Below are 25,937 nucleotides of genomic sequence, written 5' to 3'. Positions count from 1 at the left end.
CAAATGTTTGCTCATATGTGCCATTATAGCGAGAACGGATACCAATTGCATAGCTAATTGATCCTACCCATAAGGGCAGTGTAGTGCCAAAATGCTAGCAAGTTGTCTTTGATGGAAAGATGAGGCAACCCCAGTTGATCACCTTTGTTGGGCCTTGTGCGTGAGCATGGGGTCCATGTCTGAATTATTTTATTAACTTAAGCAGACCCTAAGCAAACGCTTTAAAGCAAAAACAAGCTCATATGTGTCAGCCCAGGGTTCTCCCTGTAATTTTCTTTTTAGACACAGTAACTGCGTATTTTATAGAATTAAACCTGAGCGGTGTTCCTTAGAGAGTTGAACAGCAGCCAAAACCTCATCGAGTGCTTTGAAAGTTTCCATTTAGAGGAATAATGAAACGTTACTTTCTATGGAAGTACACGGCGACACAAAGGAATGGTTTCTGTCTTATCATACTTGTGTTCTACAGAGCAAAACCATATCTGTCTGTTTTTACTCTCACAAAAACAAAATCTTGTTTTTACAGCCAGTCTCATGATCCGACTTCTTACGCTAATCTTTTGCCTTTTAACCAATTCTGTTATTTAAATTGTTTTCAATGCACTTGCATTAAAATCGGTGATAAACTATTGTCTAATGTTTTAGTAGGTGCTCTTTAAGTTTTTGACTAGGCAAAAATTATGCGATTTTTTTTTTTGTTTGTTTGTTTGTTTCTTCTTTCTAATAGAAGCTATATTATAGGATTTTAAAAAAAATGTAAAACTAATTTGAAAACAAACACAAAAGGGAGGGTTCTGGTAGTAGTTAACAACCCTTTGCTCTTTTTTTAAATTTTTTTTTATGAAACATCATCTTTTGCTGATTTTGTTAACTAATATTTGAAGGGGCATTGGGGTAACGTGTAGCGGACGTAAAGCGAAATAAACATTCCTTGGCTTGCACGTTGTGATTGGTGCTTTGTGGACAGGGATTCGAGGGGTGTTTGATATTTGAATTGCATGCTAGATGGGGTGTGCATGAACAACCAAGCATATACTGCAAAGGGAGAATAAAGGGCTTCAAAAAACATTGTTACACGTGCCTCCTGTGTTGATAACTCATGGTTGTCCAACTTCTGTCCTCATTCAATCAGGAGTAAAGGTCTTTTTAACCAAACAGAAGTAGATTTATGCTCTCTCTGGTTGCCCATACAAGAGGACTTGCTTCTCTTGAAGGCTTTGGTTATGCATCAGACATTGAAATAGAGCCAGTATCCAAAAGATGGAGTTGGATCCCTAAACATCCTAAGAGGCTTACACATTGAGCCTAAGGATAATTGGCTCCAAGTTTGTGAGTGAACATCATTACATAATGTCCCATAGTTACTAATATAGACAATATTGCACTAGGATTCTGTCTCTATTTTCCTATTACAGATCATTCTACTCCGTGTATTGTTTACATATACGTCTATTACCTATTGGAAACGTGACACTCCACCTATTCTATGTATATTTTGACTTTGAACTTTTAGAGTTTATCGGTGTGGGTTAAGGGGATTCCACACAGGTGTTTGAGAACCTCACATCCATTATAACACACTGGGATTTTGTGTATCTTCATTTAAAATTGAAATGGAGAACAATTCTTCCTACACTGCTCCTATACCACGTTTATGTGAAACTATCGTGATAAATGACAGGAATTCAAAGTTAATTTCACAATTGAAGGATGAAATTGCAAAGCTGAAAACAGAATTGACCCGGAGAATTCTTCCAACTTTTGAAATTCACTTTGAATTCTCTGCAATTCTCACTCCTGATAGGGGTATTCACTCCAGTGACAATTCAGATTGAATTCAGAGTGAATTTCAAATTGAAGTCTAGAATAATTGAACTGAAAGCATTGCTAACTTAAATTATTTTTCCATTTCTTTCTATTTTAGCCTTAAATTTGAAATTCCACTTTGAATGTTAACTTTATTGAATGACCCTGTAAGGTTTGGAGCTCCATAATACATGATCATGTCTGTTTAGGAAGGTCCATTTCTGTTTCTATGATGTTTTAAAGACCCTCTTTTGGGGGCGGAGCTTCCGGAGCAACGTGGTCGTCGCCATCTACAACCGCTCCGTTACACTAGCGCAAAAACAAGCGAAAATAATCGAGCAAATGGACCATCAGCGAAAAAAAAGTTCCAGGACCTATCTCCCGAAACCCGGCGGCACTCGCAGATGCCTTTTATTCCAGACATCAGGCACGAAACGCCGCACCAAAGGATCTGGGGCCTACTGCACACGCGACCAGTACCAGACCAGGGAGCTGTCGTCGTGGCTCAGGGCAAGCCCCCAATACTCCGAAGAAGACTTCTACACTCCAGAAGAAATGGGACGGAGATCCCTCAAGCGCCCTCAAACCGCACAGGGACATACGCAGCATGCTTCAATCCCCCCCTCCTACACGGACCCGAGCCGCCGAGGCGGTCTCACCTGACAGGTCAGAAACAGTGGATGCCACCACACACAGCATGACCGCGGCAGGCACAGAAGCCACACACACACAAACCACTACTGAATCGCAATCGGCAACTAAGCAGGACATACAGAACATGCTGGCCGGACTCCAACAGAACCTACAACTGATGTGGCAAGCTGACCTGAAAGGGCTAGCAGCGGAGGTACAAGCTGTGTCGGCCTGCACCCAAGCCGCAGAACGGGAGATGAGAGATCTACGCCAAGACCTCACCTCCCTTAAAAACACAGTCGCCCAGATTCAAACGGCGCAATCTACCACCAGCAGACAAATTGCCATACTAGACGACAGGGGCAGGAGAAAAAACATTAAAATCAGGGGAATAGCAGAAGCGGTGCCACTGGACGAATTGCCTCACTTTATAAGGCGCTTAGTAGCCTCACTCCTCCCCAACAAGCAGGGGAAATACTTCACATTTGACGGTGTATATACCGCATCGCAAAACCCCAGCAAACACCGAAGGCAGCTCCACGCGACATCATCTTGAGATGCCAATCCTTGACGGATGAAATTGCCCTAATGACTGCCATCAAAGGAAAATCACCATATGACTTTGAAACGCACCAACTTACTTTTTTCCAGGACTTGTGCAGAGACACTCTTTTGTGTCGCAAGAGTATGCAACCTCTCACTGCCACCCTGCAAACAGCGGGCATCACATACAAATGGGCAACCCCCAGAACACTGTGTGTGACCAAGGGAGACCAACACTACAAGATTTCTACTCTGCAAGAAGGCCCAGCCTTACTGACCACGCTGGGAATATCCACCAAAGCCACAGTGCCAGTAACTGCCCACCCAGAACCCACGCCCTGACACCCGTACGGACTATACTACTAGTTAAACAGTAATGTCATTACCATTGTTTGTTCCGTTTGGCTTCATTTGTTCACGGCCACGCTAAGTTACTCACAACTTCAAGAAACCTACCATTCCGGAGGGCATTAGTTACACAGTCACTAGAAATAGGAAAGATACCTACAGACCAGAATACGGGTCCTTCCTCCTCCCCCCTGAATGCCTGAGGTTAAAAGGCATGGTACACCAAGGAGCACCCTCACAAAATAGCCATTCAGCTCATAAAGGCAACCGAAATAGACTAAGCCCCATGACTGCACAGACGCCTAAGCTCCGTACTATATTATATTCTCACATAGACGAAACACAGACGCCTAGTCCTCCACCCGCTACCAAACCCAACATAACTCAAGCCATATACAGGGCCAGGTATTTTAAGAGTCCACACCCTGTACCGGTGTCCCAACACTGCTTAAGTGTCCCGTTGGGATAACACTAGACACTGGTATGGGAAGACACCTCACTATAACTACACAGCCCTTGTTTTAAAAATAAAAAAAATTGTGCAAAGTTAAACATGGCCCAACAAATACAACAGCTATACTGTGATTGTACCAAATGCATACGCTGTTGTGGCGTCTTTGATCATGTATATGTTACTGCAAAAGCACCAAAAATAAAGAATTACAAAATAAATAAAAAGACCCTCATTTGTAGGAGTTCTTTTAGTGTCAATGAGTCTGTGACCGGTTCAGAGCAATAAACTTCTTAATTCTTGTAAATGTGTTAAGGGAATTATCCTTTGTACATAAAATATTTTGACCTTGTAAATTCCTTAAATAATATAAGTAATGTGAATGCTTAGACGCCTGATTAATCCTGGACACCCTCCCCCCAAAATGGTTGATTATCTGCATCTAACCATGCGTGTTGGGCTGGCATTAAAGGATCTGCCTTGTGTACCTACCGATGACCAACTGTACCTAATGCATCACTGCCACCACCACCCCACGTTCATACCTGTTGGTGTTCGGAGCTAGAAAAAAAAAAGAAATCGACATGTTACCCATTTTGTCATATATTTTAATTTGTTTGATGATGCAGTCATTGTTTTGTATAAAAGCATTTTCATGGCCTTACTAATGTGAGTGTTCTGCTTGGCTTCTCAATCATGTTATGATTACCTCTGCAGTCATTCATGGTGAACATGTTCTGATGTTCTGCTGCGAGGGTTGTTTTTCCAAAATTTGGCATTGCTACAGAACACCGTGCACAATATTAGAACTCGAAATTGTGTTCGAAAAGGTTCTGCAGCCATGATGGACTTCTTACCTCAATTTGTGCAGGTCCCTAATGTTTTTTATGTGAAAACCATTTGTTCTGCGACATTTACTGATCATCCTATGTTATACCCACTTAGTTCAATTCTTACACCCATTTGCTCACACAAATATATTAGTGTATGTCTTTACCTAAAATATCTGGAAGGGCAGTAGGTCAGTATTATTGCAATGATTCTAGTGACTTGTTTCATGGTCCTTTATAATAGATTGTTGATAATGTTCTTCACGCACCATGCATTTCCCATTTATGTTTTCGGTGGGTTGATTCTGCGTAGCTAACCCAGCCCGTCGTCAAGATGCCAGTGTTTTTAATTGACTGTTTCCTAAGGATATGCTTGAGTGACATCGGACTGTTTAGGGTTTGCGTACTAACATGCCTTATTTGAGAAAGCTTTTAAAAAAAAATAAAAAAAAAAACCAAAACAATCGTGTGAAGCAAACCTCTGGCTTTAAAACTATTGCAACATTCTTGTACAAGTACACCAATAAAGCCGTGTTTAACAAGAACAATGTATCTTATTTACACAGGCTGATTTCTAAACACATTTATTGTAGTTTAACCCCTTAACCCCTTAAGGACACATGACATGCGTGACATGTCATGATTCCCTTTTATTCCAGAAGTTTGGTCATTAAGGGGTTAAGGACACATGACATGTGTGACATGTCATGATTCCCTTTTATTCCAGAAGTTTGGTCCTTAAGGGGTTAAAGACACATTACTGGGAGTATTATTGCTGTGGAGCTCTGTTATACACTCACACACTACCAATATGGAGCTCCTAGAAAACCGGGCCATTAAGATAGAAAAGAGGGACAGGTGGTATGCTTTAACATGTCTAGTAACTTTTATCTCTAGAGTAACCGCCATCGAGTAGACCTAGCCTATTCTCCATCTCATAAGTAGAAGTATAGATCACGGTGTTGCAGTGGATGTGATCTATTTGGACTTTGCCAAGGCATTTGATACAGTTCCACACAAAAGATTAGTGTTCAAACTCAAGGAAATCGGTCTCAATGAAAATGCTTGTTCTTGGGTAGAACATTGGCTTAAAAACAGAATACAAAGAGTTGTCGTTAATGGTAAATTTTCAAGCTGGACAGAGGTGGCAAGTGGTGTCCCTCAGGGGTCTGTTCTGGGACCCCTTCTATTTAACATTTTTATAAATGATCTTGAAGACCGCATTGAAAGTCATGTTTCAGTGTTTGCAGATGACACAAAACTTTGTAAAATAATACAATGTGAGCAAGATATTACTTTGCTGCAGAAGGATTTAGATAGACTGGAGGACTGGGCACTCAAATGGCAGATGAAATTTAATGTTGAAAAATGCAAAGTTATGCACTTCGGCGTAAAGAATACACAAGCAACGTATACCCTTAATGGAAGTGAATTAGGGATAACAACACACGAAAAGGACTTGGGAATTGTTATAGACAACAAACTATGCAACAATGTGCAATGTCAATCAGCAGTGGCCAAGGCCAGTAAGGTATTGTCATGCATGAAAAAGGGCATTCATTCTCGGGACGAGAATATCATTTTGCCTCTCTATAAATCACTGGTAAGACCACATATTGAATATGCTGTGCAATTTTGGGCACCTGTTCTAAAGAAGGATATTATGGCACTAGAAAAAGTGCAGAGGCGGGCTACAAAATTAATAAAAGGAATGGAACATATCAGCTATGAAGAAAGGTTAACAAATTTAAACCTATTTAGTTTAGAAAAATGTCGCCTGAGAGGGGATATGATAACATTATACAAATATATTCGGGGCCAATACAAACCATTGTGTGGAAATCTATTCACAAACCGGACTTTACATAGGACACGAGGCCATGCGTTTAGACTGGAAGAAAGAAGATTTCGTCCAAGGCAAAGGAAAGGTTTTTTTTTACTGTAAGAACAATCAGGATGTGGAATTCTCTGCCTGAAGAAGTGGTTTTATCAGAGTCCATACAGATGTTCAAACAGCTACTAGATGCATACTTGCAAAGACAGAATTTTCAAGGATATAATCTTTCAATGTAGGGTAATAACTGCTTGATTCAAGGATAAATCTGACTGCCATTCTGGGGTCAAGAAGGATTTTTTTGTCCTAGCTTGTTGCAAAATTGTGCTTCAAACTGGGTTTTTTTTTTTTTTTTTTTTGCCTTTTGGATCAACAGCAAAAAACCAAATGTGAGGAAGGCTGAACTTGATGGACGCAAGTCTCTTTTCAGCTATCTAACTATGTAACTATATACTATATAAATAACGCACAGTTCTCCATGCCTACAGTGTTTCATGTATATTAGAATTGTCTCTTTCCTGAATGTAGACATAGATGCTTAACTAAAACATGTACACACTGTCCATCATCATCACGCATGGCTTGGCCACTATGCAGGATAATAATACTATGTAGTTTCAAGCAGAGGCGAGTGTGGTTTGCATGATTGTTTCCGTTAAAACGTGCAACCTACTCAGCTGCCAAGCAAATGTACCCCGAGGCCCGCTGCCTATTATTTTGAAATTAACCCCTCCTTGCTGCCATTACTGAACCCTGCATAGAATAATATTACAGTCCCACGCTCTAACTGTCACCAGCCTGGGACCTCACTGGGGGCCTACTCTTGACTCCAATCATTACTTACCATTCTTATTAATTTGTCTATCACTTTCTTAGTCATAGCTCTGTTAACTTACTATTAAAAGCAGGTCTTGTGATATAAACCGATGTTCTTAACTTGTTTTCTCTATAGCATAAAAATGTGCTGTTTTGATATGCTATGAAAATGATTGTTACTGCATTGCTTGCTCTGGCTGTCGTGGTGAAGTAAGCCTGTTTGTAATCCTAAGCACAACAAAATAAAGAATTATAAAAAAAAATGTAAAAAAGAGGGACAGAGGGATTTGGGCCCAAAATAAGGACTGTCCCTCCTAAATCGGGACACTTGGGAGGTATGGTGTAGGGCACTGTCAAGGTTTAAAATTTCCCCTCGCTATTGGCGAGTGACGATTTTAGGCCTGGTGAGTACAAATTGACCCCAGGTGAATATGCCATGGATTCTACAGGATTACAGTGGCAAGTAATGTTTTTAAAGTCTATCCAGTAACATAACTTGAAATTGTAGTAAAGGTTGTTAGAGAATCAGTATATAAAGGGATGCTCTTTGCTGTAACTGAACCCATTTTAATGCAGTTTGTAGATTACATTATAGGAAAATAGGCAAAATAATAAAAAATTAAAGAATCTCCAGAGAAGTTACTTGGTAGCAATATGTTGCTGGGAAGCTTTATGATCATTCTGACACTCCTAATATTTTCACTGGAAGTGGACACTTTTACTAGGATCATCTTTAAAAAAAAAAAAAAAAAAAAAAAATATACATTTTTTTTTAACCTTGTGTGAATGGCACTTGCAGCCTTTGGAACACCAAGGAGGGGAAAAAGACGTGTACTTTTCTGTTGCCACACACAAACTCAAACCTCCTCTGAAATGGCACTGCAAAATAAACTGACATTGCGCACACACTATGCGTGGAATAGGCTAAATTGGATAGTGTATCTCTAGGGCAGTGATGGCGAACCTATAGCACGTGTGCCACAGCTGGAACGCCGAGCCCTCACACGCAGCCATAGGTCGCCGGTAGGGTGTCCAGCGGTGTATTCACAGCGAGGCCATCAAGGCATTTGCCTTGGGCAGCACTGCCTTGTTAGCCTCGTGTCCTGGAGGGCCCAAGAGCTTGCTGGCCACCTTTGGGGCCCCCCAGGGGTTTTTCAGTTCTAAACTCACTGCAATTTGCTGCTTAGTGAAAGGTGCAATTTAACTTAAAATAACGGATCTGGAAAAATTCTCTAACTTTGCAACAGTAGCAGCTGGGCCTATTTTTGCTTAAATTTTTCCAATTAGATTTCAAGTTTTTTTTTTTTTGTTTTTTTTTACACAATCTTGATGTTTAGTGAATGAATTCTGACTTTACCAATTTAAAAACTTTACGCCACAGGTCTGCTTTTACCTTTTTGGTTTTATCGGGTCATGGCATTGCAACTTTAGAGCACGCATTACATAAGTGCTTTATCAGGCCCAAGGCCAGACACTAGTATATTAAATAATACGCATTCAATGCAGCACTGTCACTTTTTGGGTTTTCCAGGATCCTCGACGAGGCTTTGGTTTTGCGGTTTCTGGAGGTAGAGACCACCCATCAAAATCTGATGGCGATAACTCGGTCATTGTGTCAGATGTTGTTCGCGGTGGCCCTGCTGATGGTAGACTGCAGTAAGTATTCTCACGCTTTACCAAGTTATTGTGCGTTATGTCTGTTACGTTATACACAAAATTCTTTTCATTGCTCTGTGTTTTATGAACAGAACGGAACACCTAACCTGCAACCTTTTTTAAAAATAAATTAAAAAGGAACAATTACCTGGTCATAGGTATCTATAGGTTAAAAAAAAAAACTTAATGAAAAAGGGTTGGCCTAACCCTTTATGATGGTGTAAAATTTCCTCTATAGCAATTGTTTTTGTCATTTAAAAACAAAACAAAAAAAAAAACTCTCCTTAATGATGCAGTTCCTCTTTATACTAGGCGGTAATGTTTGGTGGAGGGCCAGTTTTATTTTGCTACTGTGATTTATGAGAACATTTTATCACTCTTACACTACTGTGTTTCTCCAAAGGACTCGTGATCGCATTGTTATGGTTAATGGTGCCTCCATGGAGAATGTGGCCTCGTCATTTGCTATCCACACGCTGAAAGCCTGCAGCAAGGTCGCTAATGTGGTGAGCTGTCATTTCATTGTACTATGTAGTAATGCACGTGGAATATGAAACATGGAATATGGAACTGGAATGGCAGCGATACAAAGTTTTGGAATTTAAGGGAGTCTCTGACAACAGTATTTGTTGTTGTCCTGGTGTGATGCAGAATGGTGCATTCCACCCTCTCCAATCGCAGTGGTGGCCAAAAGGTAGTTTCCCAATCCATCGTATAACTCCAACAATGATCTACCATTTGCCCATCCATGCAGGGTTGTATTTAGCACTGAACAGTGTGTTGTATGTTTGAATGTAAGCATGTGCTTGTATGGAGTATGTGTGAGTGAATGAAGGGGTGTATTTGTGTGTAGGGTTTGCAAGATGCTGAGATATAGACCCACAGCTACACACACTGTGTGTCAGTGTGTGTGTTTGTATCTGCATGTGTGTCAAATACCAACTCGCATACAGAAACACAAAGACAGATACACACGGAGATATACAGACACCAAGACAGATACATACGCAGATATACAAAGACCAACACACATAAAGATACACCCTGACACACACACACACACACACAACTCCCTCCCACGCGGCTGTGTTATCTGGGAGGAAATGAGCATCTCTCACTCCCTCCCAGCATTGGCTGCTCTTAATAAAGGGGCCCAATCTCTCTGTTAAAGGGCTGCAGGGCAGGACCGGGCCCCTGAAGACACATGCCCATCGCATGGCCCTTAGTCACCCAATGGGCCCCATCAGCGTGTGAGCACTAGTGCAGCACTGAACTTCTAGCCCAAATTTTTCACTATTGGTCCTCACAGGAAGAAATTCACCCCTTGTAAAAAATGTCATGGACTCTCCAGGCTTACAGTGGAGAGTACCTTTTTAAGTCCTGGTTAGTAGTGTAAGGCTTGAAATTTTAGCGTAATTTACCGCTTTTAAGCAGTGCTTCTTTTCTACTCCTAGACAGTGAAACGACCACGAAAAATTCAGATTCCTGCAAGTAATTCTGTGCCGACAGCATCAGCAGGCCCCACATACTCCACACGAACGCCCCGATCCTCTGATGGTCCGTATTGGGAAGGCTCCCGGACAGGAGAAACTGAGGAGCCAGATTCTCCATTACCTTGGAGAGGGAGATATGAAAGCTCAAATCGGGAGCCTCCTGAGGACACTGCAAGGGGCTATGAAGGAGATTCCTCAAGTGGCCGAAGCTCTGGAGGCTCTTTTAGGCCATCCTCTCACCATTCTAGGCATCGCAGGACAAGGGGTACTGGTAGTGAAGCAGGCAGTTACCCAAGAAAAAGAGGTTCTGGAAGAGATGTTGCAGGGTCTGGTAGTGAAGCAGCATCTTATCGCCAGAGAAGAGACCGGGAAAGTGAGATGGGAGGTTCTGGTAGCGAGGCAGCAAGTTATTCCAGAATGAGAGCGAACGAAAGTGAAGTTGGCAACTCTGGCAGCGAAGCTGGAAATGTAAATCATAATGGACTGCAGCTTGTGTCAGGGTTTAAAAGGCTACCTCCTCAGAATGCACCAGCCAAGCCTGTGAAGACTGTGTTAGTAAAACGCATGGATAAACAAGGTATGTTTTATCATGTATTAATTTGATTGTACCAGATCTATTTATTTTTTATATTTTATTTTGTTTCAGGCTCTATGCTCCTTCCACCCTCTGCTAAACTGACACACAACTACCCACGTATATTTAATGGGTTGGGGACTTCTTCGGACAGTTTATTTAAATCTCTCCCTCTCTCACTTTCATCTATCACAGAATATGGTCTCAAGTTGGGTAGCCAGATCTTCATTAAGCATATCACAGAAACTGGACTGGCTGCACAAGAAAGATCTCTGCAGGAAGGAGACCTCATTCTCAAGGTAATGCAACGCATTCCACCCCTACCTTAATTATATGTGGGTTTTGATTGACACTTTTTGTATCACTACTCATTACTGTTTTTGTAATGCATGTGAGATATTTCTTTTACACCTAGAAAAATGTAAGACAGTCTTTGTCCAGGAGGAGTTCTATAATATACAGGCATCACTCCCCTTCAACTTTTATCCCCAGTCCTTGATTGTAGGGTTTGGATTTTCTCCTTAGATCAATGGGGTGGTCAGTGAGAACATGTCATTGGGAGACACTCGCCAGCTTATCGAGAAGTCTAAAGGCAAATTGACTCTTACTGTCTTGAGGGATAATCGGCAATTCCTTGTCAACATTCCAGAAGTGATGGACAGTGAGAGTGAGGACAGAAGCTCCCCTCGAGAAGGTAGGAAATATCAATGGGTGACACGCAAAGGATTTGGGATAGTTGTATTTAAAGGGACACTCCACCGACCAAATAATTTAAAATAAATAAATAAAATTCACACGCATGTAATAGATTGTGCTTTTTTTATATATATATATATATATATATATGATATATGTAAACACCGCTTGCAAAAGCTGCAGGTCTCTAGTTTGAAGGTATTCCCTCTCCTTTTAACCCCGTCTAGACTTTCTGTGGCTGTCCAATCAGACTTCTCAAGGCAGCTCAATGAGAAGTCTCTGGGCAATTGCTGCCTCTTGAGTTTAGCTCCACTGAATACAGATATTTAGTTAAAGGGAATAATAGGGAAAGGGAATAATAGCATTTCTTTGGGGGGCCGCACAGCTGAGACATCGTGTCTCGCTCCATCTACCCACGTCACATTGTCCAGGAGTTGGCAGATGCTTTAGTCCAGGTCTGGGAGGAGATCCCTCAGGAGACCATCCGCCACCTCATCAGGAGCATGCACAGGCGTTATAGGGAGGTCATACAGGCACGTGGAGGCCACACACACTACTGAGCCTCATTTTGACTTGTTTTAAGGACATCACATCATGTTTTTCCACTTTAATTTTGAGTGTGACTCCAAATCCAGACCTCCATGGGTTGAAAATTTTGATTTCAATTTTTTAATTTTTGTGTGATTTTGTTGTCCGCACATTCAACCATGTAAAGAACAAAGTATTTCAGAAGAATATTTAATTCATTCAGGATGTTTTTTTTTTTGTGTTCCTTTTATTTTTTTGAGCAGTGTACATTATTTAGATAATTTTGCAGAGCCAACTATAGTTGGTTTAAAGGCATTACAAGACCGTATATTTTGAGTATACTTACTATGGAAATGAAAGAGGATTTACAAACTGTCTAGAGAGGTTAGTGAGGTCTACATATACATGACTGATTGTCCTGATAGTGAGAGGAGGGTGTAAGAAGGAAATGAAGAGCTTCCGAATGTGTGGTTTCTTAAGAGCAAATATTTAGGAATGCATTGTAACCTATATATAACATTTAAACTAACACTATAGAGTACACTATAGTTCTAAAACTGCTGTTTAGGTGTGTAACCGCCATGTCCCCCTCTGTAAAAACTGCGTTAAACTCACCTTTCCCCCCCCCCCAGTGCCACGCCAGTCACAGCTGACTTCTTCTCAGCCAATCCAATGTTTTCTCATAGACTATTGTGCAGCACTGACCCAGGACACACCTCTAGTGGCCGTCTGAGTGATTGCCACTAGAGGTGATCCTATGCAGCAATGTAAACACCGCCTTTGCTCTGAAAAGGCAGTATTTATATTAAAAAGCCTGCAGGGACAGGCTATAGCCACCAGAACAGCTACATTATGTGGTAAAAACCAAAGAAAAACAAGTTACCTGCGCTCTCTCCTTAATCCCTATGTATTTTTAAACAAATGGAGGTTTTTTAGTTACCTCCAATGGCCATGAGAGGATGAGCCCACCTGCCAACGTCAAGGCAGACCTCCCTAGGTGGGTCCTAACTCTAACCATTCACCTTGCCTCCCTGAGCCACTGGCAAAAATCTCTAATGAGACAGAAAGGGGCATTTTTTATATACACCCCTATACATTATTAACCCTTAATAGGGAACACATGGGATGGGCGGCTGCATTGTAACAAGGCTGAGTAATACAAAAAATGGATACAAATACAGAAAGAAAAGTCCTGCGCTCACTCCCATCACTGGGCGGCTGCAATGACTACAGTACATATCAGCCCCAATATATAGTAAAAGCCAAAGAAAAACAAGTTACCTGCGCTCTCTCCTTAATCCCTATGTATTTTTAAACGGAGGAGGGAAGTAAGTTCCACAAGAACGGTGCAGCACTCGAGAAATCTTGAAGGCGAGCATCAGAGGTGGGAGTACGAAAAGAAGATAGACTTAAAGTCTTCAGCAGATCATAAGGGCCTAGACGGGACATACTTGTGTATTCGGGAAGATAGATAGATGGGAGCAGCATTATGTAGAGATTAGAAAGCAAGAACCAGAATTTTAAATTGAGCCCTATATCTTATAGGAAGCCAATGTAGGGACTGACAGAAGGGTGCGGCGTGGGAGGTGCGGGCGGACAGGAAGATGAGCCTCGCCCCCGTATTCATTATGGACTGTAATGAGGGAGACCGACACAGGAGTAACACTTGAGGGAGGAAAGACCAGAATTTCAGTTTTGGTCAAGTTTAGTTTAAGGAAGTGGGCAGCCATCCAGTTAGAAATAGCAGAGAGGCAGTCCGAGACACTAGTCAAGAGGAACGGGGAGAGATCAGGAGAGGACAGGTAGATTTGCGTGTCATCCGCATAAAAATGATATTGGATGCCAAAGGCGCTAATGAGTTTACCAAGGGAGGCAGTATAGATGGAGAACAGTAGGGGACCAAGGACTGAACCTTGGGGGACACCAACAGAGAGGAGTTGGGGAGAAGAAGCAGAGCCAGAGAAAGAAACACTGAAAGAGCGCTGGGAGAGGTAGGAGGAGCACCAGGAGAGAGCAATATCTTGTAGACGAATATTGTGGAGGATGAGACGAAGCTGTTGATGATCAACAGTGTCAAAAGCCGCAGACAGGTCAAGGAGAATTAGGATAGAGTAGTGACCACAAGATTTTGCAGTGAGTAGATCATTGGATACACTGGTCAGTGTCGTTTCCACAGAGTGCTTAGCGCGGAAACCAGACTGAAGCGGGTCTAGCAGAGAGTTGGAATCGAGGAAGTCTGTCAATCTCTCATAGACAATTCTTTCAAGGATCTTGGATGCAAAAGGCAATAGCAAGATAGGACGGTAGTTGGATGGGTAGTTAGGGTCAAGGTTGGGCTTCTTTAGAATTGGGGTTACAGTTGCATGTTTGAGGCGATGGAAATATGAGAGAGAGAGTGAGAATTTTAGTGAGAGAGAAAGAGAAGAAGACCGAGTACAGATGAGATGTGAGAGAATTGGATCTAGGGAGCAGGTGGTGGGGCGGGAGGACTGGAGCAGAGCAAAAACCTCTTCCAATGTAGCGGGTGCGAATGAACATAGAACAGCAGAGGGAGTAAAGTTAGGGGAAGTATTGTAAGGGGAAGAAGAAAGATAAGAGATATCTTCCCTGATTGTAGAGATCTTATCAGTGAAGTGAGTTGCAAAGTCTGAGGCGGTCAAGTTAGTAGATGGAGGAAGAACAGGGCGAAGAAGAGTTAAATGTGTGAAATAGTCGTTTGGGTTCGCGGGAGAGTGTGGTTATGAGGGTATTGCAGTAATTTACTTTTGCAGAGGAAAGAGCCAAGCTGTATGAGCTCAGCATAAATTTATAGTGGAGAAAGTCAGACGCACAGTGAGACTTTCTCCAACAGCGTCCAGCAGTTCTGGAGCATTTTTGGAGGTATCAAGTGAGCTTGGTGTGCCAGGGTTGTTGTTGGGGGCGCCTGCGGCGTTTAAATGTAGAAGGTGTCTAGTTGAGAGGAGAGGATGGAATTGTAGAAGGAGGTTGCAGAACTAGGACAGGTGAGGTTTGAGATGGGTAAAAGGAGAGTTTGGAGATTAGTGGAGAAATGCTCTAGGTCAAGACAGTGGAGGTTTCTGTGAGAGTGATGTTCATACGGTGGTGTCAATTTGGTCTTGGGTATGCCAATGTCAAAAGTCAGCAGATGGTGGTCAGATAGAGGAAAAGGAATATTGGAGAGATTAGAGGCAGTACAGAGGTTGGTGAAGGCAAGATCAAGAGTGTTTCCTGCTGTATGGGTTGCTAAATTGGACCATTGCATAAGGCCAAAGGAGGAGGTTACAGAGAGCAGACGAGAGGCATCAATGCAATTGGGGTTGTTGATATAGATAGGTATACATACTGATACATTAAATAAGGATCCACATCAGGTTCCAGGCATTCTTTTTATTCGATGTGGCACTTTAGGAACAATAAAGTTACCCTGACCACCTAATTCTCAATTAAGTAAACTGGGTGCAGTAGCCCTATCAGTTTAACACTGTAATATAAAACATTGCTGTTTTTTAGCTTAAAGGATTAAACCATTCATGAACAGTTTAACACCAAAGTCAAGACAGATGCCCGATCCCTTTGGCCCTTTACTTATTATGCAGGCACAAGGCTTCATTTAGGAAGCCTTGTCAACTTACACTCTTAGCCTCTCACAAGCACCCCATTCTGAAATGTGAGTGAATAAGGTACATATATTCCTGATTTGAAGTCTTGGTTCAGCATAGGAAGTGGAGGGGTAGAGTGATCTGGTGCTATGTTCCAGATTTTGGGTTTAAACCACTGATTAATGGTTTAACCACTTAAGGTAAGATGGTACCCACCACCTCTTTGCACCATTACAACTTAATTGTGATGAACTGGCCATGGTGCCTGGAATGTCTCTTTAAACGTCCCATATTGTCCTAAAATACACCATGACCCATGGAGAGGAAAGTAGGATTGGTGAATTTGTTGTATTTTTTTTTTTTTTGGTCTCACTAGATATCTCTGATTTGGATTCTGATCACTCTCCACCTCCCTCCCAGCCACCTCCACCTCCACCTGGACACCAGCGTACAAGCTCCAACGAGAGCTCTGAAATCCCCCTGTAAGTTTCACCCAAACTCTCTGTATTTTACTACAATATTATATTTCCTATATTTCTACAATTTCTCTCATTTTCATTCCACCTTCTGTTTGTAGAGAGAGTCCTCAGATAAATGGTGAAACTCTACTGAGTGAGAGCCCCGAGCCACAGAATGGTAAGATACATCCTAAAGTTCTACCTCTTGAAGGGTGCCTCCTCTCCATACTTATGGAAAAGAACATCACTGAGAATAGAAGCAGTGGGTTACCCGATGTCCAACCTTGTCCTTCTTTCTAGGTCATGTTGAATCTCCACAGCTAGCTGAGGAATACAGAGAGGAATACAGAGAGGAACCTGTGAGACCCAGTGAGGGGGAGAGACGGGATCGAGCAGGGTACCATATTTCATCTGTTACCATTGCTTATTCTTACCATCCCCCTTATCTTTTGACATTGGCATAAAAAGTATTATTTTGTGTCCTCGCTTTCTTTCCTCCCTTTTTGTCACGTGATCTTTTTTGGTTATCCCTGCACTTATCATTCACATCCACTGCAATAGTCCCCCGTCCTTCTCTGAGCACCTTCTTGATTCTCACATAGCCCCATATTCCTTGCGTCCACATTTCTGTTTCTATGTCGTTCTGCGCTCTCTCTCTCTCTCTCTCTCTGTCTTGGCTATTGCTTTGTCGCCATCAATTCTTTATTCCTGCTCCTGTTTTGCATTTACTACTCCAGGTATAGTCCAGATGCTCGCCTCATTCAGTTCACAAAATCGAGCAATGTAGGTCTGCGTCTTGCAGGAGGAAATGACGTGGGAATATTTGTGGCTGGAGTACAAGAGGGGAGCCCTGCATCACGTGAGGGGATGAAGGAAGGGGACCAGATTCTGCAGGTAGGAATATCAAGTGCAGGAATAATTCGTTTTGACTTTTCATGATGAAAAACTTAAGACTTTGAGCTATGTCTGTCTCTAGGTAAACGACACTAGTTTCCATAGCATGACACGCGAAGATGCTGCAAGTTACCTTATGAACCTGCCGCAGCACGAAGAGGTCATATTTCTCACCCAGCACAAAGAGGACAGTAAGTGAACCTGATCTATATGTCTCGAAATTAGATTTTACGTCTAGCCATTCATTTATATCCCTTTTCTTTCTGTTATTACTCCTGCAGTTTACAGGAAGATGATAAAGTCCAATGTTGGGGATTCCTTCTATATACGTACACACTTTGATTATCAAGCGGATGCTCCCTCAGGCCTAAGTTTCGCCAGAGGAGATATATTCCATGTTGTGGACACATTGTATCGAGGGAAAATGGGCAGTTGGTTGGCTGGTCGTGTTGATAAAGATTTACAGGAGGTGAAGAAAGGAATAATCCCAAATCGCACCAGGTAATCAATGTTAAATTAGGAATATATTAAAGACGTCTCTTATTTTTGTTCTTCTTATTACAATTCCCCTGCGCACACAGCTTTCAATGCTATTGTTCTTTTCAGTCTTGGACTTTGTACTTTACTTTTCCAGGGCTGAACAATATGCCAGTTTAGAGCCGGTTTTAAAGTCACAATCCTCATCTGGACCCCGGGCTGAATTTTGGAAGATGAGGGGTCTACGGGGGGCTAAAAAGTTATTGAAAAAGAGCAGAGAAGATTTGTCAGCAATAACCACTAAAGCTAAATACCCTCCATATGAAAGAGTTGTCCTTCGAGAAGGTAACCATTAACCTTGCGTCAGATCTCTAATTGTCTGTTACATTTTTTTTGTAATCCTCTTTATTAACCACAATTCCTCTACAACATGAAACCTTTTGTTTTTGGTCTTATGTTCACTGTCAAATGTCTTTCATCTTTTTTTTAATCAGCAAGTTTTAAACGTCCTGTAGTCATTTTGGGTCCAATCACAGATATTGCGCACCAGAAGCTATGTGGTCAGCTGCCCGATGAGTTCGAGTCAGCAGGTGAGAGAAACCTTGGGTATTTAAAATATCACTCTGGGATATTGGATTATGCTTGATGCATTTGAAATGATCATTGCAATTACCTTGAGTTTCTATGACCTTCTAGATAGTGTTGCTCGAGATGATGGATCTTCCAAGGTCATCAAACTGCAGGTTGTGAAAGAAATTGCAGCAAAGGTATAGATGTGTTGCTTATCTTATTAGAAGTGCAACCTAAACATTTATGTTGCCATTTTGAGAATGCTTTTCAATTCTGTGGTTATAGTCTAATTATTCAATGCTCTTTTACTTTATTGTAGAATAAGCATGCACTCCTGGATATCACTCCAACAGCTGTGGAACACCTGAATTATGTTCAGTTCTATCCTATTGTTGTGTTCTGTAACCCAGAGAACAGACAGGGGGTGAAAGCCATGAGACAGTGGTTGCTTCCTGAATCGAAGAAGAGCTCTAGACGTTTGTATTCACAAGCTGTCAAAATGAGGAAAAATAGCTCTCATCTCTTCACTGGTAACAATTTTTTCCAGTTCTCCTTGCATGACCTTCATTCTTCACCTTGGGCCTCTTATGTTTATTATATTGTGTTCACTTCCTACAGCAACCATTAACCTGAGTGGGGCAAGTGACTCGTGGCTGCCCAGCTTGAAAGAGATTATTCGGACTGAGCAAGCAAGACCAATTTGGACTGCAGAGGAAAAGGTGAATATAGTGTGTTGGGATACTACTATATCTATATATATATATATATATATATATATATATATATATATATACACACACATATATACATATACACACACACGAGAAGAATACTATGATGTATAAATGTGATAAAGATGTGCATTGTGAGTTTTATCAAACATCAGAACCATCTCATTTTAGGTTGATAGTTTAGACACGGAACCCTTGCATATTCAGAATGTATCAAACTATGGGTCCACGGACTATCTCAGCTGTGACAGTCGTGCCAACAGTGACTATGAAGAAACTGATGCGGAGGGTGGTGCCTATACCGACCAGGAGTTTGACGAGGAGTTACAGGAGCCGGCACTGGCTAGGTCATCTGAACCAGTAGTTGATCAACAACCGCTCTACTACAGATCCAACGCTGAATCTGAATATTCTTCTGGATATCCTCATTCTCCTGCTGCCACTGCCTCGTACCATGAAGATAACTCTGTGATTGAATCCAACTTTCAGTACAGAAGTAATGAAACAGCTAGGAACACAGAAAGCCCTCAGGTGCTTAATGATATTTATAACCATTATGTCAATGTGTCTGAGCAAGAGGAATAAGGATAATAATTTTCTTTAGCTTGTTTTTCAATTAAATGTATATAGAGTTCACCTTCAGTGTATTCCAAGCTTAATAGAAAAGCAGTTTACCTGTAATGACCATCAGTCTCTGATTTTTCCATTGTATATGCAGGATCCAAGCCCGTGAAATCTGTTACCATGCAAAAATGATTTTTAAAAATCCTCAATATTCCTATTGGCCAGAGAATGCAGTGTGCTTGTGTAATAGACTAAAATGATGTTACAGTCTGAAGTCTGCAGATGAATGAGAAACTTTTCATTTTCTCCCTCTGTAGGAAGACGACCAGCCTCGTGGTCAATGGAATTACAAGAACAGCAGCAGGTAAGAATTATTGGAATGAAACGTCTATTGGAAAAAACTTCCTTAAAAACGCCGGAAACCTTTAGCTCTATGTAGTCCAAGAGACTGAAAATAAATAACAAAATGTAATGTTACTTATTGTACTTACTTGTGTAGTCTAATCTATTTTTTTCCCCTCAATAAAATGTAACACTATAAACACACATCCAGCTTCTGATCTCGTAAACCTGCTATATTTTTCTTCACATTAAAATCTTTTTGCAAAACTAAAGATTAGAATGTGAAGAAAAATTCAGCTTCCCCCCCTCCCCCCATGACATTCACTTCTAATCCAATGGCAACATGGCTACTCATCTGAGTTCAGCTCACTGTCTGGGAGAACATGACTATCTTCAGGCCACTCTAATACTTCTCACACATAAGAGGATGCTTCCTCATAAGAAACCACTTCTTCTGCCTTGATCGAGGACAACCCAAGAGCTTTATAAAGTAAGAGAGGGGACACAAGCGCCTAAAGCAAGATAAAATGCTTTGGAGTGTTCCGTTACTTCTTAAATTTTTCATGCAACTCTTTGTCCCAAAAGGTATACTTTTTTTTTTTTTTTTTAAAAGGAACACTAGTCACCTAAATTACTTTAGCTAAATAAAGCAGTTTTAGTGTATAGAACATTCCCCTGCAATTTCACTGTCATTTGACTTAAATCACTTTCTGTTTATCCCCTTAGGGACACATGACATGTGTGACATGTCATGATTCCCTTTTATTCCAGAAGTTTGGTCCTTAAGGGGTTATGCAGCCCTAGCCACACCTCTCCTGGCTATGATTGACAGAGCCTGCATGAAAAAAAACTGGTTTCACTTTCAAACAGATGTAATTTACCTTAAATAATTGTATCTCAATCTCTAAATTGATCTTTAATCACATACAGGAGGCTCTTGCAGGGTCTAGCAAGCTATTAACATAGCAGGGGATAAGAAAATCTTAATTAAACAGAACTTGCAATATAGAAAGCCTAAATAGGGCTCTCTTTACAGGAAGTGTTTATGGAAGGCTGTGCAAGTCACATGCAGGGAGGTGTGACTAGGGTTCATAAACAAAGGGATTTAACTCCTAAATGGCAGAGGATTGAGCAGTGAGGCTGCAGGGGCATGTTCTATACACCAACACTGCTTTATTAAGCTAAAGTTGTTAAGGTGACTATAGTGTCACTTTAATAAACCACACAAATCCATATGCTACAGCCCGATGCATTTTCTTCTTTGGAGTATTATCTCTCCATAGTAAACTGCAATAGATATTTACTTGACATGATTGTGATTTCTCAGGAAAAAACAAAAAATGTAATCTTCCACAGTCTCAAGTCATCCAGTCTGGCTAACTAGTGCAACTTGATTGGGTATGTGTACTTTGTAAGCCTTCCTGTGATGGGGAAAGGTCAAAGACATTCAAACATAACCAGCTAATTTGGAATGCGTGAACCCAGAATCGACCCAAAAGATGCTCGCGACCATCTGATGTATTTCTGGTGGGGATGTTTTAACATGATGATCCTTTCAAAAGATGTTTTTATTAAATATAAAAAAAACTCTAAACCTTATCCCTACACCTGGAGCTTGACAGCGTTTGAAAACTAACAAACCGTTTCTTTCTGCTTAATTCCCTGCACAGTAAATGTACTGCAGACAAAGGCAAAATTCACTTGTTTTGTCAATTTCATTCATAGCCGTGAATACGAACACGATGCCTTACGCCGTAAATTCAATCGTGCAAGAAGTTCTAGTTCGGAAGATGATGACTACAATTGGGGAGGTCCAGCAACTGACCTGTGAAGTCTGTGCCTGCCAGCTGATTAAGCTATGCCAAAAATTCCTACCTGTGCCTTTGAGAGGAAGATAAATTCACACGAGAACACTGAATTCATGTATATGAATGCAGATGCCTATCAGAACAAATGGTGACAAGAAGATGTTTGTCCATAAGACTTAAGGTCACAAAGTATACATACATATAAATATATTTTTAACTTTAATAAATGAGACTTTTTTTGCCATTGTCCATCTGGTTTATTCAATATTTAATTGCTCAGATATATATATATATAAAACAGAAATGTACAGAACTAGTTTAAAGTCTGTAGTGTGTGTGCGCAGAAGGCATCCACTACAAAATCAGAGCTCTGTTCCTTCCTGAAATCCGTGCAGGGAGAAAGCTGAATTTATCACAGCGACGTTGTCTCTCTCTATTCTGTTCGACCTAGGGATAGACCGTGAATATTTCCCTGTTATGTATTCACTCTCCATATCGGTTTGTGTGTATAGCACATTGGGAAACTTAATACTGGAGATGAAAAACTGCCCTATTCCCAGTAGGAATGGTCCAGTTAGCTAAATGGTAATCCCACTTGTTATTCTGTTAAAAGATGTACAAAGGAATTGATGCAGCTATGGTCTAGTGACCTGGTCCTCTTCTTGAGCGCTTTGTGTCTGACTGGTTGTCCTTGTTGGATTGTTTAATTATTGCACTTTCCATTTGATGGGACTATTCTTTTTATCAGTCCATAACCCAATACATTCACTAGTGAGGCCAGAAAGATTCTATTAATACGGCACAAGAAAAGCGTGGAAGAAGGAGCCTCATTACCTTCTCTGTGTGATCTTTAACACCACAAAGGCACAAAGTTACAAATACACGTTCTTGCCAAAGTGTCCATATTTGTATAGAACGCCAAGTTCCTGAGCATTACATCCACTCACACGATGGATATGGTGCATTGTGAAGGAGATGAATATCAAGTAGTCCTCAAAGGTAGAGTGGGGTTTCCTGTCCGGTCAGCAGTCTGTAAGTAGAAGCTGGCATAGTTTTGATATGGACCTGTGTAGAAAAAAAAATGAAATGGTGTTTTACTACGACATACATTGTCCAGCTGCTTTACATTGACCTTTTCAATGCATTCTTACCTCCCCTGTAGCATCTAGTAGAGTCTGAATAATTTTCTCGTGGGATGTGGCCACAACACTTTGACCGTTTATCTCGATAATGCGATGGCCAACTCTGATTCCCCCACGCTCAGCAATACCCCCACGCACTAGGCTGCAGATCTGTGTTAATACAAGAGTTATCAATATACATCTGCATCAATATGTTAATATTGTAACATTGTTACCAGAAGTTCTGACTTTTCACACTCACCACTCCATCTTCCACACAAAAACCCAACGGGTGACTGGCATCAGGTCTGTGAATGATTGCGGTAATAACAGGTGGGCAACGGACTATATTCAAAACCACTTCAGACTGGCCTTTCAGCTCCTAGAGAATATCAGTTTGCTTTAAAATTCCTTTATATTCCATGCCCAACAACAGTCTTTTTTTTTTCCTCTTTTCACCCATAATTTTTTTTTTCCCCTTCTAAAATCCTCACCTCAATGCTTATCAAATTTTTTTATTGGTCCCTTCTTTGCAAAAGGTTAATTGCATTTTAACTCGTTTGCGCATACTATTTATTATCTTACTATCTCGATCCCAATCTCATGATCTCTTCTACTTTAAGTACTTCCTTGGCATCTTACCCTGATCAGCCCTTGTGATGTAGAAAGGGGCAGTCCCACCAGGCTGGTTCCATTAATACTGGTCACGTGATCCCCAATGCTGAGTTCACCGCTGCGCTCTGCTGGTCCCCCATGCATCAGGTTTGCAATAACCACAGTTGGAAGCAAAGATCCCCAACCTGACTCCACTACAGCTACACCAAGAACCTCTCCACGCTGCTTCTGGATATATACCTGCAAGAGGAACAAGCTGAATGAGTTTACATAAAAGGACTACATAATCATAAAGAAGGGTGTTGATGGGTTACAGGACCCAAATAAATAGAAATAAATACTGTGCTTTATATATGTAGTTTCAACCTAACTTACCTGCTGCTGAGAGTGTGAACCTGGCAGGCAAGTTAGATTGAACAGCAATTGATCAGATAAAAGAATCTAATGCAACATGGCTGCTCAGCCAGATCAAAAAATGAGATTTAGTCAAAAATAAAAATAAATCAATATACATGATTTGAAAAATACTATCATTTACAGTTGTCCTTTAATATAAATGAAAGGCTCATCTTCCCTTAAGAAATCCCCCTTCAACTGGAATAATATAAATAATTAATTATGTACATTTGAGAATGACAACTAAGGTGGGAATGTAGATGGTGGAATTAAGAAATCTGTACTGGGTATAGGATAACAATTTAAAACACTATGACAGCAATGTCATACACTGATCAGCCATAACATTAAAGTCACCTGCCTAATATCGTGTAGGCCCACCTTGTACTGTCAAAACAGCCCTGATGCGTCGAGCAGAGGCGCAACTAGCAACCACGGGGCCTCGGTGTGAAAATTGCACAGGGAAATGACCAGTTGTTTGACAAGGGCCAAATGGTGAATGTTAAAGTCACTCAGATCTTGCCCATTTTTCCTGCTTCCAACACATTAAATTAAAGAACAGACTATTCACATGTTGCCCAATATATCCAACCCCTTGACAACTGCCATTGTAACAATATAATCAATGTTATTCCCTTTACCTGTCAGTGTGTTTAAATGTTGTGGCTGATTACTGTATAGCAACAATTGTTGAGGTGCATGAAAAAGTTTAAAGGACCACTATAGGCACCCAGGCACTCAATGAAGTGGTCTGGGTGCCAGGTCCCTCTAGTTTTAAGTACATTTTTAACACGTTCATAACTGTTAGGTAAAATTGTCGCAGTGTTACCTAAGCTGGTCTGGTAGCAATACAGGTACCGAGGGTATACTATGCTAGGTATTTAAACAGGCTAATGTGGTTAGGGTCTGTAGTCTTAGAGTGTAAATAAGGTACCTAAGCCTCTATCGAAAACATGCGATACTCTCACATGGCAGAAACATGCCAAGTTGACCACAGGCTGAGCCAAGAAATACTGTGTGCGCTGTGGTAGGATCAGGGCGTAAAACAAAATTAAAGCATGCATGGGTAACAATGGTTAATAAACCTAGCTGGTTATCCAAGCGTACGTTCTGCACTTCTTTAAGATGCAGGTGTAATAAAGTTGGTCTGTCATATAACGAGGACATTGTTCTACCACACTGATGCCTACCGGCAGAACCCTTGTTAAGCTGCATAGTCTTGTTAAGTCCTGCTCCCCCCTTCAGTGAACACAGCAGGTAAGGTCAGTGGCCAAGAAAATTATAGAGTATAGAGGTTTTTAGCGGCAATTTTACATTTACGGCTGGCAGATTGATCAGTCCCAGATTCAGCGTAAACCTGTCACTCCCCTCCGATGCTCGGAGGCCGGGGGGTATAGTCTAACAGGAACTTGGAGCAAGCTCTTAATCGAATGTCCTATGGGGTGTGGGTGTGTGTCCGCTGTCACCTCCTGAGCTGACCCCAGGGCACAGGAGTAGTCTCAGTATCATCCGATTCCCGTAGTTAGCAGCTGTGATGCAAGCGCTTGGTCATCCTGTAGTCCGCTCAGGCTTGTGGAATGGTGTAGCTGTGTGCTCCAGTCGGAGAGGTGCCCAGCGGCTCTGCCGATGGTGGCAGTGTTGCGTGGGCCGTGGCGGACCCCGCTCCAGCCCCAGGCCTTTTGGATTATCTGCATCTGTGTGCCACAGACCCGGGTATGCTGTGCAGCCGGGTCTTTCCCTTTATGGGCGCTGTGGAGGGCCCCGATGGTCATACGCCACCAGCGGCGGGTGGTCCTCCGGTGTCGTGGGAGATGCTGTGGGGGTATACCCCATTTGGCCTTCGGCCCAGGTAGGCAGGGAGCCTGGGTGGCGTGTGCTCCAGGTCGGAATCTGCCCAAGCGGGGCTCGCTCAGCCCTTTCTCCTTGGCCTCCCTCACCTCCCACACATACCCTGGCCACTGTAGTGCCATGTGCTGCTCCAGTCTCTCCCAGAAGCGCTGGAAGACCTCGTCTATGCATCGGAGGGAGCGCTCAATCATGTCTTCGCCGGGGTCTGCATATGTAGGCGCCCTTTGTGTTGTGGCCTGTGTGCTAGGTCCGTCTTGCGTTGAGCCCGAATCTTTGCGCGAAGTGAAAGTGTAGGCGAGAACTTGT

General features: G+C 41.7%; 2 protein-coding genes across 3 annotated transcripts in view; one reads left to right on the top strand and one right to left on the bottom strand.

The window, feature by feature from the left end:
* TJP3 (tight junction protein 3) overlaps window positions 1-21,897 on the top strand; it is a 48,208-nt gene extending 26,311 nt beyond the window's left edge. For both annotated transcript variants that reach the window (XM_063455947.1, XM_063455946.1), the window contains exons 3-21: window positions 8,793-8,917; window positions 9,321-9,423; window positions 10,372-10,987; window positions 11,180-11,283; window positions 11,510-11,678; window positions 16,184-16,289; window positions 16,385-16,443; window positions 16,566-16,662; window positions 17,003-17,159; window positions 17,242-17,350; window positions 17,441-17,660; window positions 17,794-17,981; window positions 18,131-18,226; window positions 18,333-18,403; window positions 18,526-18,736; window positions 18,825-18,925; window positions 19,109-19,468; window positions 19,819-19,865; window positions 21,569-21,897. In XM_063455947.1, coding sequence (XP_063312017.1) covers window positions 8,793-8,917; window positions 9,321-9,423; window positions 10,372-10,987; window positions 11,180-11,283; window positions 11,510-11,678; window positions 16,184-16,289; window positions 16,385-16,443; window positions 16,566-16,662; window positions 17,003-17,159; window positions 17,242-17,350; window positions 17,441-17,660; window positions 17,794-17,981; window positions 18,131-18,226; window positions 18,333-18,403; window positions 18,526-18,736; window positions 18,825-18,925; window positions 19,109-19,468; window positions 19,819-19,865; window positions 21,569-21,674 — 3,045 coding nt within the window. In that variant the 3' untranslated portion in view covers window positions 21,675-21,897. The remainder of the gene's footprint in view (window positions 1-8,792; window positions 8,918-9,320; window positions 9,424-10,371; window positions 10,988-11,179; window positions 11,284-11,509; window positions 11,679-16,183; window positions 16,290-16,384; window positions 16,444-16,565; window positions 16,663-17,002; window positions 17,160-17,241; window positions 17,351-17,440; window positions 17,661-17,793; window positions 17,982-18,130; window positions 18,227-18,332; window positions 18,404-18,525; window positions 18,737-18,824; window positions 18,926-19,108; window positions 19,469-19,818; window positions 19,866-21,568) is intronic.
* APBA3 (amyloid beta precursor protein binding family A member 3) overlaps window positions 21,860-25,937 on the bottom strand; it is a 29,723-nt gene continuing 25,645 nt past the window's right edge. The window contains exons 8-11 of the mRNA XM_063455948.1: window positions 23,415-23,627; window positions 23,035-23,154; window positions 22,803-22,943; window positions 21,860-22,716 (exon numbers count right to left, since the gene is read on the bottom strand). Of these exons, the coding sequence (XP_063312018.1) occupies window positions 22,645-22,716; window positions 22,803-22,943; window positions 23,035-23,154; window positions 23,415-23,627 (546 nt within the window). The 3' untranslated portion in view covers window positions 21,860-22,644. The remainder of the gene's footprint in view (window positions 22,717-22,802; window positions 22,944-23,034; window positions 23,155-23,414; window positions 23,628-25,937) is intronic.

The sequence above is a fragment of the Pelobates fuscus genome, chromosome 5 (genome assembly GCF_036172605.1).
Source record: "Pelobates fuscus isolate aPelFus1 chromosome 5, aPelFus1.pri, whole genome shotgun sequence".
In the NCBI taxonomy this organism is placed as follows: Eukaryota; Metazoa; Chordata; class Amphibia; order Anura; family Pelobatidae; genus Pelobates; species Pelobates fuscus.
Note: the sequence above shows the minus strand (reverse complement) of the source record. Positions and strands in the feature narration are given on the sequence as shown.